This window comes from Typopeltis vanoorti, chromosome 5 (genome assembly GCF_054136105.1).
Source record: "Typopeltis vanoorti isolate ZY-2024b chromosome 5, IOZ_Tvanoo_1.0, whole genome shotgun sequence".
Classification (NCBI taxonomy): Eukaryota; Metazoa; Arthropoda; class Arachnida; order Uropygi; family Thelyphonidae; genus Typopeltis; species Typopeltis vanoorti.
Genome location: NC_143553.1, coordinates 116,844,785 through 116,859,840, shown reverse-complemented (window position 1 = coordinate 116,859,840; position 15,056 = coordinate 116,844,785). Strand labels below are relative to the sequence as shown.

General features: G+C 38.1%; 1 protein-coding gene across 2 annotated transcripts in view; it reads left to right on the top strand.

Moving 5' to 3' along the window:
* Positions 1 to 7,434: 7,434 nt before the first annotated feature.
* LOC150106744 (neural cell adhesion molecule 1-like) overlaps positions 7,435 to 15,056 on the top strand; it is a 199,101-nt gene continuing 191,479 nt past the window's right edge. For both annotated transcript variants that reach the window (XM_090392680.1, XM_090392679.1), the window contains exon 1: positions 7,435 to 7,640. In XM_090392680.1, the coding sequence (XP_090248806.1) occupies positions 7,565 to 7,640 (76 nt within the window). In that variant the 5' untranslated portion in view covers positions 7,435 to 7,564. The remainder of the gene's footprint in view (positions 7,641 to 15,056) is intronic.

The following is a 15,056-nucleotide window of genomic DNA, read 5'->3' as shown; positions in this document are numbered from 1 at the left end:
ATATCTTGCATAGTTCTAATTGGAAAGTTGTATTTCTCTGGTTTTGAGAAGTTTCGCGGTGAGGCCTACCAATATACCTGGGATTGCTATTATAGTGCCTATTATAGATTGCTATTAGGAACGTGCCTATACCTGAGAATTCTTATACGTTAGATGTGTACAGCGGTACTGCAGTTTATATTCAGCGATTATATTATTGGAATCTGCACGTTTTAGGCTTCATTTAGCCATGAAGAGGGTCCTCAATCACCACAATGCTCATATGTGGGCCCATGAGAACTCACAGGCTGTGCGATCACATGCTGCACAACAACGCTTTGCCATTAATGTATAGGCAGGTATCGTGGCTGAATGTTTAGTCGGCCCATACCTGTTACCATTCCGACTGGACTCCCGGAAGTATCGGACCTGTCTGGAGGAAGAAGTTGTGCCGCATTTACTGATCAATTTTCCAATGTCTGTGCGTCGGCAGATGTGGTTTCAACACGACGGTGCTGCAGCCCATTTTGGCATTTCTGTGCGTCAGCATTTGGACAGGTCCTTTGCGGCTCGATGGATTGGGCGTGGTGTACCTGTCGCATGGCTCCCACGTTCACCTGATTTATCGAGCATTGATTTCATTCTGTGAGGGACCGTTAAAGCCATGGCGTACGAAACGCCTGTTGCCTCTAACATGGACCTAGTGGCAAAAATCGCCATCGCCACTGCTAATATCCGGGAAACTCCAGGTATTTTCGAAAATGTACGGCAATCAATGCGTCGTCGGTGTCAGGCATGCATCACTGCTAATGGTCGTAACTTTGATCGTAACTGGGATTGCTATTATAGTAAGAGTGTACATACAGTATATTAGGAATGTGCCTATACCTAGGAATTCTTATACGGTAGTTTTGTACAACGGTAATGTAGTTTATAGTCAGCGAATATATTATTGGAATGTGCACGTTTAGGCGTGTGCATCATGTTATATAATATCTAATATAAACGGGGAAAACTTGTTTGCTTACAATTCGATGAAGGATTGAACCAAGAGTATAAACTCTTGGGATCTTTTAATTTAAGACAATTAGATTATTATTAAAGCTGTCTTATAGTATTTTATTTTCATGTTAAACCGGGTTCAGCTTCTGTATTATTTCACCAATCAGAGTGAGAAAAAGAAAATTCAAATACGACAATCAACTTCAATTTGGGAAACGATGAACCTTACAACAAATATGCATATTTTTTTATGATATTTAGATATTCGTTAAAGATCATATTATAAATCACTTACTGTGTTGTTTATACGCTACCAGCCAAGACGTCTATAGACGTCAAGGTTATAACGGATGCGAAGTTGAAATATATGATGGATATGAAGCGTATGACGATGCGTATTTGATCCATAATGACAGGTAAGGTGGTTAACACTAATATACACATCACAAATCACACGCATCCAATGCTTACATCCCATCCATAAACCGTAACAACAACATAAATAGTGAAGGCTAATCCCACTCTCTTCATAAAAGCTAACCCAAGCTTTGAAGTAGGTGGGATTAATTTGCCTCATAAAAACGTACGTGGTAAACAATGATTATTATTTAAAAAATACTATATATGTGCACTTATGTATTATGAACAATTTATTCGTGTAATGCATTATAAATATTATTTATATGTATAAATTATTGTTATTACTATAGTACGCCCACCGTTTGTAGATCTCTGCTTGGCGTTTTGCCAAGAATAATCGATTCATGCTGAAGGGGAGAAAGATTGGTCGCTAACATGCGAAATCACGTGCTTTCTTGTGTGTCGCTGTACTAGTAGTAGTACAGCGACAGATTGATTAATATTGATTTAATATTGATTTTGTTGCATTATTTTTTATTATTAATTTGTATGATGGATCCAGTACAGTCAACAAGTTCTGTTGTTAAACGTTTCAGTAGCTCTTGTAAAAGAATATTGAATAATGTGCTGACATTCTGCGAAAAAGAATCGTCAGAAGGCCGTCTTCTTGTTCCCCTTTCTCAAGTCATAAAACGTGCAAGGGCAAATGCCGGCGTATCGGGGTCGACTGTTAAAAGAATTCTTAGGGTATCAAAAAGTGAAGGTAAGCCAAAATTTAAATCTCCTAAAAAAAGCGCCAGAGTAAAGAAAACCATCGAAACCGTAGCTTTGAATGATTTTGATGTAGACGTTATAAGAAGAGCTATTCACGAATTTTACGTGATCGAGAAAAGAGTGCCAACTGTTCCGAAATTGATTCCTGTGCTTAAAGAAAAGAATTAATTTTAATTGGAAAAGAGAAACTTTAAGGAAAATACTTCATGAAATCGGATTTTGTTTTAAAAAGTCCCAGCATAAAAGGAAACTTATGGTGGAGCGAAGTGACATTGTTTTATCTAGAACGCAGTATTTGAGAGCAATACGACGTTTCAGGAAGAAGAAAAGACCGATTGTGTATCTAGATGAAACTTGGGTTGATAGTAATTTAACTTATGGAAAATGTTGGCAGCCTAAAGAAGAATGTGGAGTGCTACAAACCGGAAATGCCTCGCGGCACATAATAATTTTGTGTGCTGGTAGAGAAATGGGTTTTTTACTGAATTCAAACTTACTATACAAAGCCAATTCAACTACTGGAGATTACCATGGGCAAATGAATTCTACGATCGTCGAAAAGTGGGCAGAAGAAAAACTGATTCCAAATCTTCCTAAAAATGCTGTTGTTATATTTGATAACGCTTCATATCACTCTATTCGTTTAAACAAACTTCCAAATTGGTCTAATAAGAAACAAGTTCTAATGGATTGGCTCTGCAATTATAATATTTCTCATTCCCTACATATGCGAAAAATTGAATTGCTTAATTTGGTTAGAAGAAACTCGCCCACAACTAAACTATTTAAATTCGACACGATTCTCAAAGAGCATGGATTTCTAGCTTTGAAGCTACTACCATATCATTTTGATATAAATGCTATTGAGTATGTTTGGGCAGAAGTGAAAAGTTTAATTCGCCATCGCAACGTAACTGGAGATATTGACATGTCGAAACTTTTTAAGCTTTCAGAATCGGCGATTGAAAGTATTACAGTTCAAAATTGGGGTAAATATTGCTCTCATGTCACCTCACTGGAAAATATGTATTGGGACAGAGACGGAATTATCGAAGAATTATGCGAACCTTTGATGATCAGTTTAAGTGAAAGTGATGGCGATTCGGACACTGATTCAGATGCCTATGAAGATTAAAAGGATTTGATAATGGTATTTTTTCCAACCTTTTTTTTGCATGGGTTTGTTAAGTCAAAACAAGTCATAAATAATTAATCGGTTTAGGACATTAATGCGTCTCAGTTCTCTCAACTGTAAGTTTAGAACATCTAAGTTCATTTGAAACAAATTTCTGTTTTTTTTTCTGTATAATTATTTTTATTTTATAGAAAACTTTCTTAAAAATAAATTTCGTTAAATTTTTGTTTTATGCTATACCTTTTTTTTTTTCATTTTGTTAATACTACACGTACATTTTTCCAACTATTATATAAGCAAAATAGTTACACTTTAAAAACTACAATGTTCGTAAAAGAAAAGCTAAATTTTCAGACCTGTAATAATAAACAAGCTAATCCAAGAACAGGGATTGATTACCCTATTATCGGAATGGATTTTCCTTTTGGGACATGCGCAGAAGTGTGGAATGGTCTCTAACCTGTGGGCGAACTATATTAATATATGTATGTAATTTATCTGTGACATTATCATATTATTATTATTATTGTCCATTATTCGAAAATTCTGTATAATCTTCATTGTCAATATCAGACGCACACGTGTTGTAAATATAGATGCAAAAAGGTATTATTATCAACATTTTAATTGAAATGCAATGTAGAAAACGAATCGCATATGAAGCACTTAGTGCTAAATTTTTTAAAACTTACAAGTTGGAATGTCAGTAAAGATGATTATTGTAATTGTGTAAATATTTGTGAAAAAAATATTTAAAAAAATTATTATTATTAAAAAAATAATTATTAAAATTATCATTATTTTAATTATGTGTTATTATTATGTATAGTAAAAGTGAAGTAAGTTCTGATCACTTTCCTTAGTATTCTCCATAATGCGAAGCACATCTCCTTGCTCCATGCATGATGCTATGCATTATGGGAAGTGGTCACTTAAGCGTAAGCAACCTTTCAGAACAGGGGCAACTACGAGTTGCCCCTGTCCTGAAAGGTTGCTTAAGCTTGGATCCGCCGAAACTTTTATAGTTTCTATATTCGGCACGAAACTCTGTAGTTTCTGTATATTCGGCTTTGAAATAATGTTGGATTCGATATCCACTTAATTTGTATGATTTGCATCGCCGAAGTGAAGTATTTTGGCTCTTTATTATTATTATTATTATTATTATTATTATTATTATTATAGAAATGATATATGATATTTATTTCTTTGGAAGTTGGCGTTGAAAAAAATTACGGATTTTCTTTCCGATCTAATCTGCTCTGAATAAATCTATTCTATGTTGGTTGCATAGGGTATCCTGTCCTAATAAGCCTTTTTCCAACCTTAACCCTGATAGCATATGCTGATGATGTTACAGTTATAGTCCACAAATAATTTCCATAATATACAAACAGCGTACCAACGATACCAAGCGGTCTCAAGAGCCAAACCAAATGCACATAAAAGCACAGAACTGAGGTGTGATGTGGCAAATGGAAAACCTTCTCCTTGAAGTCATTGAGAGACAAAGCACTACCTCTGCTTTGTCACCACTGTCTCTGGGAAACTATTCCATTCATTCACCACTCTCCAAGCGAAATTCTAGTCCTCATACGTCTACTATCCACGCCATTACTCAACTTCCAGCAATTACCTCTTGTTTCTCATCCTCTAGACAAGTTCTGACACATTTACAGTGCATCAATCCTATAAAACCCTTTAACTGGAATATTTCTATCGAAATCAACCAACTTCCGCAATCCAATCGCGCCGAATCACTCATCGTTGGAATCATTCTACAGACCATTCACTATCTTGGTTGCTCGCCGCTGAATCCTCCCACTGCTTTCTCATCCACAAGAAACGCAAGCGAACAGACTAATCCACATGTAAACGTATCAAGGCCTTATAAAGAAGAATAACAACTTCCATATCTCTACTTCATAGTGTGTTTTTCGATAGCCAATTAATCTTATGAGCTACCTTAGCAGTATGCCCTCTAAACTTAAATTCTGTCTACCACCACCCCTAAATCCCTAGCTTTATTCATTTCCTGGAGTACAGTTCGATCGATGTTATACACAAACTGTAATCTATTTATCTCAAAATTTATCATTACATATCTCCACATTGAAATGACACCTATTATGTTTTGCCGACAGTGTATTTATATCTTACTACAAGCTCTCCATTTTTGTCTACCTAATTTGCATCATCGTCCAATAAGTGAGTATTTCCTTTCAGGTTATTTCCTAAATTATGTATGTATGTACTAGTGGTCGTAGTACTAAAGCTTGCGGCAGACCACTTGTCACCTGCTTCCTGGATTCGGCTTCTCCATATACCACTTTTTGATATCTATCTATAGCAACCACCCTCTATCGACATAGCAACTGTCATATCCATTACTGGTTGTTCTACTTACGAAACAGAGTTCCATCTGGTATTCTGTCACATTTCTTTGCAAAATCCATCAAAATCATTGTGTAGCTATTTTCCTTATCCAACTCTGCTGTTACTCTGTTATAAAAAGTTAGTAAATTAATAATGCAGGGATGACCGACCCTTCATAAAGTCATGTTGCTCTTCAGACTTTCATATTCTTATCCATCCATTGTTGAATTATCTTTTTTTACTAATTTTTCTAGTACTCTTAAGATAATGATTGGTCTATATTTTGCTACTATAGTCTAAGAACCCCCTTATGCAAAGGAAGTATTTAAACTTTTTCCAATTCCTCGGAACTCAAGTAGAACTGAGACAAATTAAAGAACCCAGTAAAAGGCATTGCTAGTTCCCTTGCACATCTAGCAAAATGCGACCTGATATCCCATCTCATCCCACAGCTGTGTTTACATTGAGATTCTGCAATATCAACTGGACCTACAATTGATCCACCTCTCTTCCCGCATTAGTCTCTGTCACATATTTCGTAGCATTAACCTTACTTGGATGATATACACCTGTGTCACTCAGTTGCTCAACAATTTTATCTGCTTCTGCCTCCTCGTCACCATCAGCACACGTTAAGGTTAATCGTCCGTAGTTATTGTTCCTCTTACTTGCCACACAGCAAAACAAAAACTCTTTGACCTACTCAGCTAGTTACTTCTTCTCTTATTTCATTTTGCCTTCCATACCATGCTGGTCACCTTTCTTGGCTTACACTTGTACTATTATTGAGCTTGGGGATCCCCTTTCTCCTTATATACCCTTCACAAATATTTCTTTTTTTTCCCTTTTTTTGCACCTCGTACTTAATACTACTATTCATCCATCTACTCCTACCTGATTAACCCTCATTAACATAATTATACAATTTAATATTGCTTCCTCTAGATCCCGCTTACCTATCTTCCACGTAAAAATAACATTCTTATCCTCCACTGCTTACCCCATGCTATACCCTTAAGCTTCTGTCTAAGCTTGCATTATGACCGCTCTTGTAGTTCAACAAATACCCCTTCAGAATATTCCTCACGTTTTCACCTCCCAAATCAGCATTGTAAGGTCACTAAGCAAATAGGAGCCAACGTGGCCACTTTAGTTATCGATAGCCCTTTTGATAGCGTAATCTGATAGGGATTGTGTAGAATAACAAAGCTAATGTCTACGTTATTTACCTAAGGCAATTTGGCGTAAATCGTAATAGTTATAAATTAAAAGGCAGAGAGTAAGGATTGTGGTTTTGAAAGAGTTAAAGAAACATGAGAGTAATTATTAGTATTTTGGGTTAATCTCTTTTTAATGTACTGAAGATTGAAAGTACTACACACAGACACACAAAGCATGTACTATATATACTGTATAAACACACACACACACACAAAGCATGTACTATATATACTGTATACACACACAAAGCATGTACTATATATACTGTATACACACACACACTAGCATTTATAATATTTCCTATCTGCTTGCTGCAAGGTCACGTATCTGAAGGCAACGGATGAGGCTTTGGTCTCATGACCGTTGTGTGGATCACGTGGTTTTCTGAAATTCACAGTTATCTCTCGCATATCAAGCGTAGAGAAATAAGCGCTATTGAAACAGTAGTTACTTCAGGCAATGACGTACGAGTAGTTAGTTCCTTTTATCTGATTTTTGTGACATAATGGACTCTTCCCAACCATGCGCAGCGAGAATTGCGCATCGTTCCTATGAGACAGGTTCTCTTCAGTGGCCGTGATGTGGATAGCACGGTTAGTGAGCTCATGGGTGTGCTCTGTGGATAACGGACAAGCGTAATTGTTCGCAGGGAAAAACGAGAACGACTGAGTGACTTCAGAGAATCTCACCTGTGTTGGAGTAACTCAGGGTAGAGATATGATAGATAGATCGACCGCAATGCAGGCTGTGTTGGTAGTATTATTGTTCCTGCTCATGCTGCTGGAGATACAGGGTGAGTGGAAACATTTCTGCACCATGCCACTCATACACACGCACACACACTACCCTTTACCTACGCTGCGAAATTCGAGCAAATGTTCGCTCGACTCTCTGAACAATTGACGAGCGAGTATCTCCCTAAGTTGCGGTCTACTCTCGGCCAGACTTTTTAAGATATTGCCCTAGATTCAACCTTTCAGAGTATGGTTTACAGAGTAAGGTTTAATTTAAAGCGCTTAAGGTTTGTTTATATGGGAATTTATCGTATTTCTTGCTCTTTCCCTCTTTCTCTATATTTGTGTAACTTTGTATGCTTCTTCACCTTCAATTCTGTCCCAGTTTTATTCACGCACAAATATTTATCTTCTTGTTGTTTTGCTTAAAGAAAAGCCGCAAGAACTGGTCAATATTATCCGTAACTTTTTCATTTTGTAGCCTACCTTTATATTTTGCTTCTCACAGAATAACAAAATCCTATTTTACTTTTATGACATACGAGGGCATATATCTTTTTTTATAAATTCATTTACTTTCTCAACATGATACTTTCTGTACATTATAATTACATATAGAAACATATGGCAGTTTGGGCCACATATTATGGTCGATAGATTCTATTGACTACGAGTAATCCTTTTAAAAACAAGAATTAGATCTTTAAGGATAAGAATTCTGCTAGAACTCTGATGGGTCAGGTTTTCGTGGTTATTAATCAAGCTGTCCAGAAAAAAGTGAAACTTTTTCAGGATGTTTTCTGTAATTTTAATAAAAAATTGGTCAAGTAAATTATAGTTTATTTCTGTTCATTTTGGTTGTGAATAAAACAGAAGCATAACTAATATCCTATCGAATACAATGAAAAGAGCTGTTTCATAAAATAAAAAAAAAAGATAAAGTAAAAAATGCGATTGCTTGGAAGTCTAACCAGATGACCGATTGCTATTAATTGATTCTTTCGAATTATCGATTGTGTATGTCTGACTTTTTGTCGTTGGTATTCGGCTGAAAGATTTGAATCTCTCATTATTTATGCTCACACATTGCAATATTTGAAAATTATGCAAAGGTTGCATATTATAGTAGAAAATTCATAATTCACTTCCGATGAGCTATACAAGCTGTACGAATAGAATTAGAAAATAACGTTAATACTATTTATTATAATTTGCATTACTGATATGAAGGTTTTTAAACAAGGTTGTAAGTCATTTCAGAAATGACATATTCTTGTTTTGAATTAACCAAATCGATTTTTAAAACGGTATTTGACAATTTTTTTTTGAGAATGGCATAAAAATATTAAAACTTGTCATTTTCATGACGGAATGAAAGAACCTTGATATATAAAAATGCATAATTTGAATTGTACATCTTAATATCACAAATGGGAATACCCTGATATCAGTTAATAACGGTTTCTAATGTGGCGCCATCTACAGGTGCTTTAATTAATTCTACATATGTATTTTCATAATCACTTACGCAACAGGAAGTAACAGTTACAAATTTGTTTGTTTTTGAGATATAACACGCAGAGATCCGCATATTTATTCTCTATGCTGATTAAATATGCTTCTTAAAGCATATTTAATCAGCATAGAGAAATTTTTTAAATTTCTTAAATATGCTAAAAATATATGATTTCTTATAGACATTCAAGCCGAGTTCCCAGCTGTATAAAATTAATCAAACGTCAAAATTTAAAACTCAGTCTTTTAAATTTATTTCAGGATACTCTTAGACAATAAGATTTATGGATTATGTTAATAAGGTGTCTCATCATTTGTATTTTTATAATGAGAAAAACGAACTGGATCTGAAGTAGCAAAAGTGCCAGCGCAATTTGCTCATATTCTTTGTTCTTCAAAATTCATCGTAATTTCTTCTTCTCTTCAGTATTCATATGAAATATTAGCAGTTAGTATATTTAATTTTTGATATAATTTTGCACTTTAACAATCTTTATATTTTTAATTTTTTATATTTCATATTATATATATACATATATGTTAACTGTTAACTTTAATGGCGAGATGGACGTCAATCCCTTGGATTTTTATCCCTTCATCGCTAGATTGTGATTATTGATAATGAGAAATTTTTGAGCGGCTGGCTCGCCCGAGTTAAGGCTGTGTAGAATCGTTTGAAGCGATGATCAGACCTGCCTTCGGGCGTTTGTGTCTCCATCTGTCGTTTTCATCATAATTTGATGCATCACAAATGAGTTGGTTGGGATGGAGTGATGCCTGGGCGAAGTACTTGGCAGCAGTCTGGTTGAGTTACGAAGGTATGTCTGGCATGTTTCCGTCTTGGTGGAGGAGAGCATTCCTAACAAACCACGGGGCGTCGAAGATCATTCGGAGGCATTTAGTTTGTAGTACCTGTAGTCTTTTGATGTTGCTGGGGGGGGGGGGGGAGGTGTGGCTCCATGCCGGCGATTCGTACGTTAGTATGGGTCTGATGATTGTTTTGTATATTGTTAGTTTGTTTTCTGTACTGATTTTGATTCTTCGGTTGAGTAGCGGGAAGAGTTGAGCTATTGCTGAGTTGGCTTTGTTGCAGGCATGTGAGATGTGGGGGTTGAAGCTGAGTCGGTTATCCAGTAAGATTCCCAGGTATTTTACTTCTTTTTGCCATGGGATATCAGTGTTGAACATCGCTTTCCTTCTTGTAACGAGTATGGCCGTGCTTTTGTCGGCGTAGACATCTATCCTCCATTTCTGAAACCATTCTTCAAGATTTGTTGCTGCGTCTTGTAGTCGTTGTGTGGCCTGAGTGATCTGGTCAGTATTGCCATGTCATCAGCATAGAAAGCCATGGTGGTCGATGCTGTGTTTGGTATGTCTGAGATGAAAATGTTTAAGAGTAGCGGCGATAGGAGGGGCCTTGCGGGATACTTGCTGTGATGCTTCTCATGGAGGATCTGAGGCCACGTAGCTTGACTTGAAAATTTCGGTCTTTCAGATAGGATTCTATGATTTTGGCGAGGTTTAGTGGGTATTTTGCAGCTATTAGTTTGTGGATGAGGCCTTTGTGCCATACTTTGTCAAAGGCTTTCGCCACATCCAGATTGCAACTGTGTGTTGTTTCCAGTTGTATCCAGTAGTTATGAATTCTATAAGTCTGTGGACCTGTTGGGTTGTGCAGTGGCCTTTGCGAAATCCAAATTGTTCTTTTGGGATTAGGTCGATCTTGTCCGTTTCGTTTTGTAGGCGATTCAGAATTATCTTTTCCGCGATTTTTCCCAGATTTGATAGGCGGCTGACAGGTCTGTAGTTCTGGGGGAATTGAGGTGCTTTTCCTATTTTGTGGATGAGGATTACATCTGCCTGCTTCCAGCGAGTTGGGAAGTAGTTGAGTCTTAGCATCGCATTGATGATAGCCACTAGATGCATAATTGTTTTATGGGGGAGTGCTTTTATGGTTTGGTTTGAAATCTTGTCAGGACCTGGGGCCTTTCTGTTGTTGAGGCTCTTTATGATTTGCTGTACTTCCTTTGGTGTAGCATAGCTTGTGTTTTCTTGGCTGCTGGTTTGATCGAGTGCACAGTGGAATGCCTGTGTATTTTTTCAATGAAGTGCAAGCCCGCATGTGCATAGTTTGGGCTGAATTGCAGTTCCAGGGCGTCCGTGAAGGCTTCTTCTTTCTCGTCGTCTCGGTAGGCTATGCCCCTTTCTTCCTGGATTGACTGAATGTTGGGGCGGTCGCTGCGAAGGGCTTTAGTCATTTTCCACAATGAGTTGTCTTCGGTGTTTAAGGAGCTTAGCTTCTTCTCCCACAATTGGTTCTTGTGATCTTTGATCGCATATCGGACTAGTGCCCTGTTTAGCTCTTGTCTATCCTGGGAGGACAATGTTGTATGGTAAGGGCGTCTGATCCTGTTTTTGCTGCAGATGAGATGAGCTTTAGAATTTTTGGGAGCAGGTTGGCTTGAGCTGTTGTGGCAGCTGCTGCTAGGCCAGCTTGGATTGTGCTTTCCAGCTTTCTGAGCGCTGTATCTATTTCTTTAGGTGAGGAGATGGTTGGAATGGGTCCTGTGAGGTTGCGGAGAGTAGCGTTCAGCTTTTTGAAATTTGTGGAGGACTGTATGGGGATGCTTTCTGTTTCCCCGCCTAGGCTTAGTAGTACGGGATTGTGGTCGGAGCTAAGATCATTGACTACCTGTAACTGGAATTGGTGCGAGGTGTTCCTAAAAATGGCTATATCCAGCACATCTGGTCTTCCCATCGGTCCGTAGTGTGTTGGTTCGGCGGGACCTGCTATGATGATGTTTCTTGTCATAGCGAACGTGTGTAGGCTCTTCCCGTTGTTGGAGTTCCTACTGTTCCATGTGGGATGTTTTGCGTTTAGGTTCCCCCCACAATTATTGCTTCGTTTATGTCGAGGAGCTGGGAGAGATCCGTGGCTAGTAGTGGCTTGCCTGGAGGGTTGTAGACTGAATATAGCTTTAGGTTACCTGCATTGTTGGTGTGTATTTCAATTCCAGTTTCTTCCAGGTTTGTAGTCGTTGTCTTCTTGATCTCGTTGTATCTTGTCATTTTTGACAAAGATAGCCGTTCCACCTCCTCTGGCATTGAGTCTGTCATTCCTAAGTAGTGCATGGTTCCTTAGTTTGGGGTTGTCACAGTGCCGACGGTGCGTCTCGTTGATTAAGAGGATGTCTATTCTATGTCTTGCTGTAAATTCTTGTAGTTCCAGGAGTTTGGTGTTTAGGCCGTTGGCATTCCAAAATGCGATCTGTATGAAGTTGTTCGAACCAGGTGTATTACTCATTGCTTATCATTGTGAAGATGACTTGAGTGTTTTTTAAGAACTTGTTTGTATCACTCTGATTTAGCGTTTGAGGTGACTGCTGCAGCATATGAGCTGTGTGATGTTCGCTGATGGATTCCTTCTTCAAGGGGTGTTGCACGTTTTTGAGCTGGTGGAGTGCCTGCTTTTCTGTTTCTTGCCAGGTTATCTGGGTGGAGAGTGCAGCCTCTATAGTTGGCTGGGTGTGGGCCGCCGCAGTTTGCGCATGCGGCTGGAGTTGTGCGTGGTTTGGAGCATGTGTGAGTAGGGTGACTCTCCCCGCATTTCACACATTTGTACTCCGCTATGCACAGTTTCTGTGCGTGCCCATATCTCTGGCAGCGATGGCATTGTCCTGCTGTTGCTTTCTTTCTGAGTCGTTCTGTTTTAATCCTGCGATTGCAAACTGTTTTGAGATCTTAAATCTCTCTTTGCTCCTTACTAATTTCCACGAGAACCAGTGGCATGGGACGTTTGTCTGCCCGGTACATTCTTGATATTTTTATAGGCTTTAGTCCTTGAGATCTAAGGTCGATGGCTATTTCTTCGGACGTGATTTCTTCTACCAGTCCTCTGATGACAACTTTTAGGTTTTTTTCGCTTTTCAGTTCGAAAGTGTGGTATGAGGTCTTTAGCTCGTCCAGTAACTTTGTTAGTAGACGGTAGTCTGATGTCCCTTCGGGCTGGATACGGACTCCGTCGTCGGAGTGTATGGCTGTTTTGAATTTAATCTCGAAGTTTCTCATGGCCTCCGAGATTGTCGACCACTGTTTTTTGTCTCTTAAGATTACCGGCGGGACTCGTTCTTTGATTTGTGCCGCTGTGTCCATTGGCTGGTGTTCCGGTTCTTCGGGTGGTGTCTCTTTTCGTCGCTTTTTTCTGCTCACTGTTTGGTAGTCGTCTGGTTCTTCCGGGGTCTGGGTATCTGTGGCTGGGTGGTTGTCTCTGTCATCTTGAGAAGTGGTGGGGAGAGGTTCTGAAGGTTGATAGTCCTCAGATTCGACTTCCGCGATTTGATGGATCTCTACTTTGCCTGGCCATTTTGTATGTAGCAGGTTTCCTACATGTCGGAAAATTGCAAGCAGCTGCTTAAAGTCTAGTTCATCGTACGGACAGTTCATGATGATTAAGCCTAGTGTGTAGTTTGCTGTACAATATTCAGAATCACTATACTTTTTGACCACCTGTCTCAATCTTTACCTTCACTTTACCTACTTACCTGAAATTTTGGCATCTGCAATATATATTTCTTATATTAATAATTTTCTCAAATAACTCTGTTTTAAATAATTTCTCCCTACTCTGCTTAATTCCTATTTTAGAAGGGATCCCTCCAGAATTCAATGTTGGTATCTGCCTGAGTCTATTCCGCTAGTATTATATATATATATATATATATATATATATATATATATATATATATATATATATATATACACACACACAAAAGAGGGGTGTTCAAGAAAAGACCGAACTTTTCAAATGGCGCGCCAACCGGCACAGAGAACGCATTGCGTCCACCATTGAACGCACCTACTGGCAAGTTATAACAAAAAAGTGCCATCAGCCGTGTTATGCTATGAGTATTAGTCGTCGAGTTATCCACTGAAGTGAGCACGTGCACAAGCTGTTCGTCGAATTAGTGACAATGAAAGAGAGAGAAGAACAACGTGTGTATGGAAAATTTTGCTGTAAACTTTGTAAAAAATTTATAGAGACATTTCTATTTACCCAAACGTACGGGAGAACTATATGAGATAAACGCAGTGCTATGAGCAGTTTAAGCTTTTTAAAAAGGGCAAAACTTTGTCAGTGAAGATCTCATGCCTGGGCGACCATCCTCATCAACAGACAGCGACCATATCAAGAGAGTTCGTGCTGTGATTCGTGAAAATCGTCGTTTAACTGACCGAGAAGTTGCTGACTAAGAGGCCATTAGCATAGGATGTTGTCATCAAACTGTCACTGAAAACCTTCAACTCCGTCACCTCATTACAAAATTCATGACACGTTTGCTGACTGACGATCCGTCACTGCATGCCAATGCAAATGCCCTTCGGATATAGCCCCAGCAGACTTTTGAATGTTTCCCAAACTTAAAACCACTTTGAAAGAACGTCGTTTCCAAACCATAGAGGAGATTCAGGAAAATGCAAAACTAGAACTGCGTGCCATCACAACAAGTGCATTACAGGAGCACTCAAACAATGGAAGAAACGTTGAGAACGGTGTCTCGCCAGTAGAGGAGACTACTTTGAGGTGGGGGGAGTGCTTAAAATGTTGTTAAATCAGCAATAACGTCTTTATAGCAAAAGTTCTTTTTTTGTTAACACGCCTTATATATATATATATATATATATATATCTAGTGTTCTATATATATATCTAGTGTTCAAATTCAATCAGAGTATATACTTAATAGGAAATAGGTCACATTATGCAGTTAAAGCATGGATAAGATGCTTAAAAGATTTTATCGTATATTCAGGAGTGGCATTTGTGCAAAATTATTTTCAATAAAATTGCCAAAAATGCAATAATTTCTCATACACGTTTAGAATCTGTATGTTGCGTTTCATGATCATAAGCAAGAACCATAATGTTAATCTTTACTTGAAGTCCTCGGATTAATGGAGTGG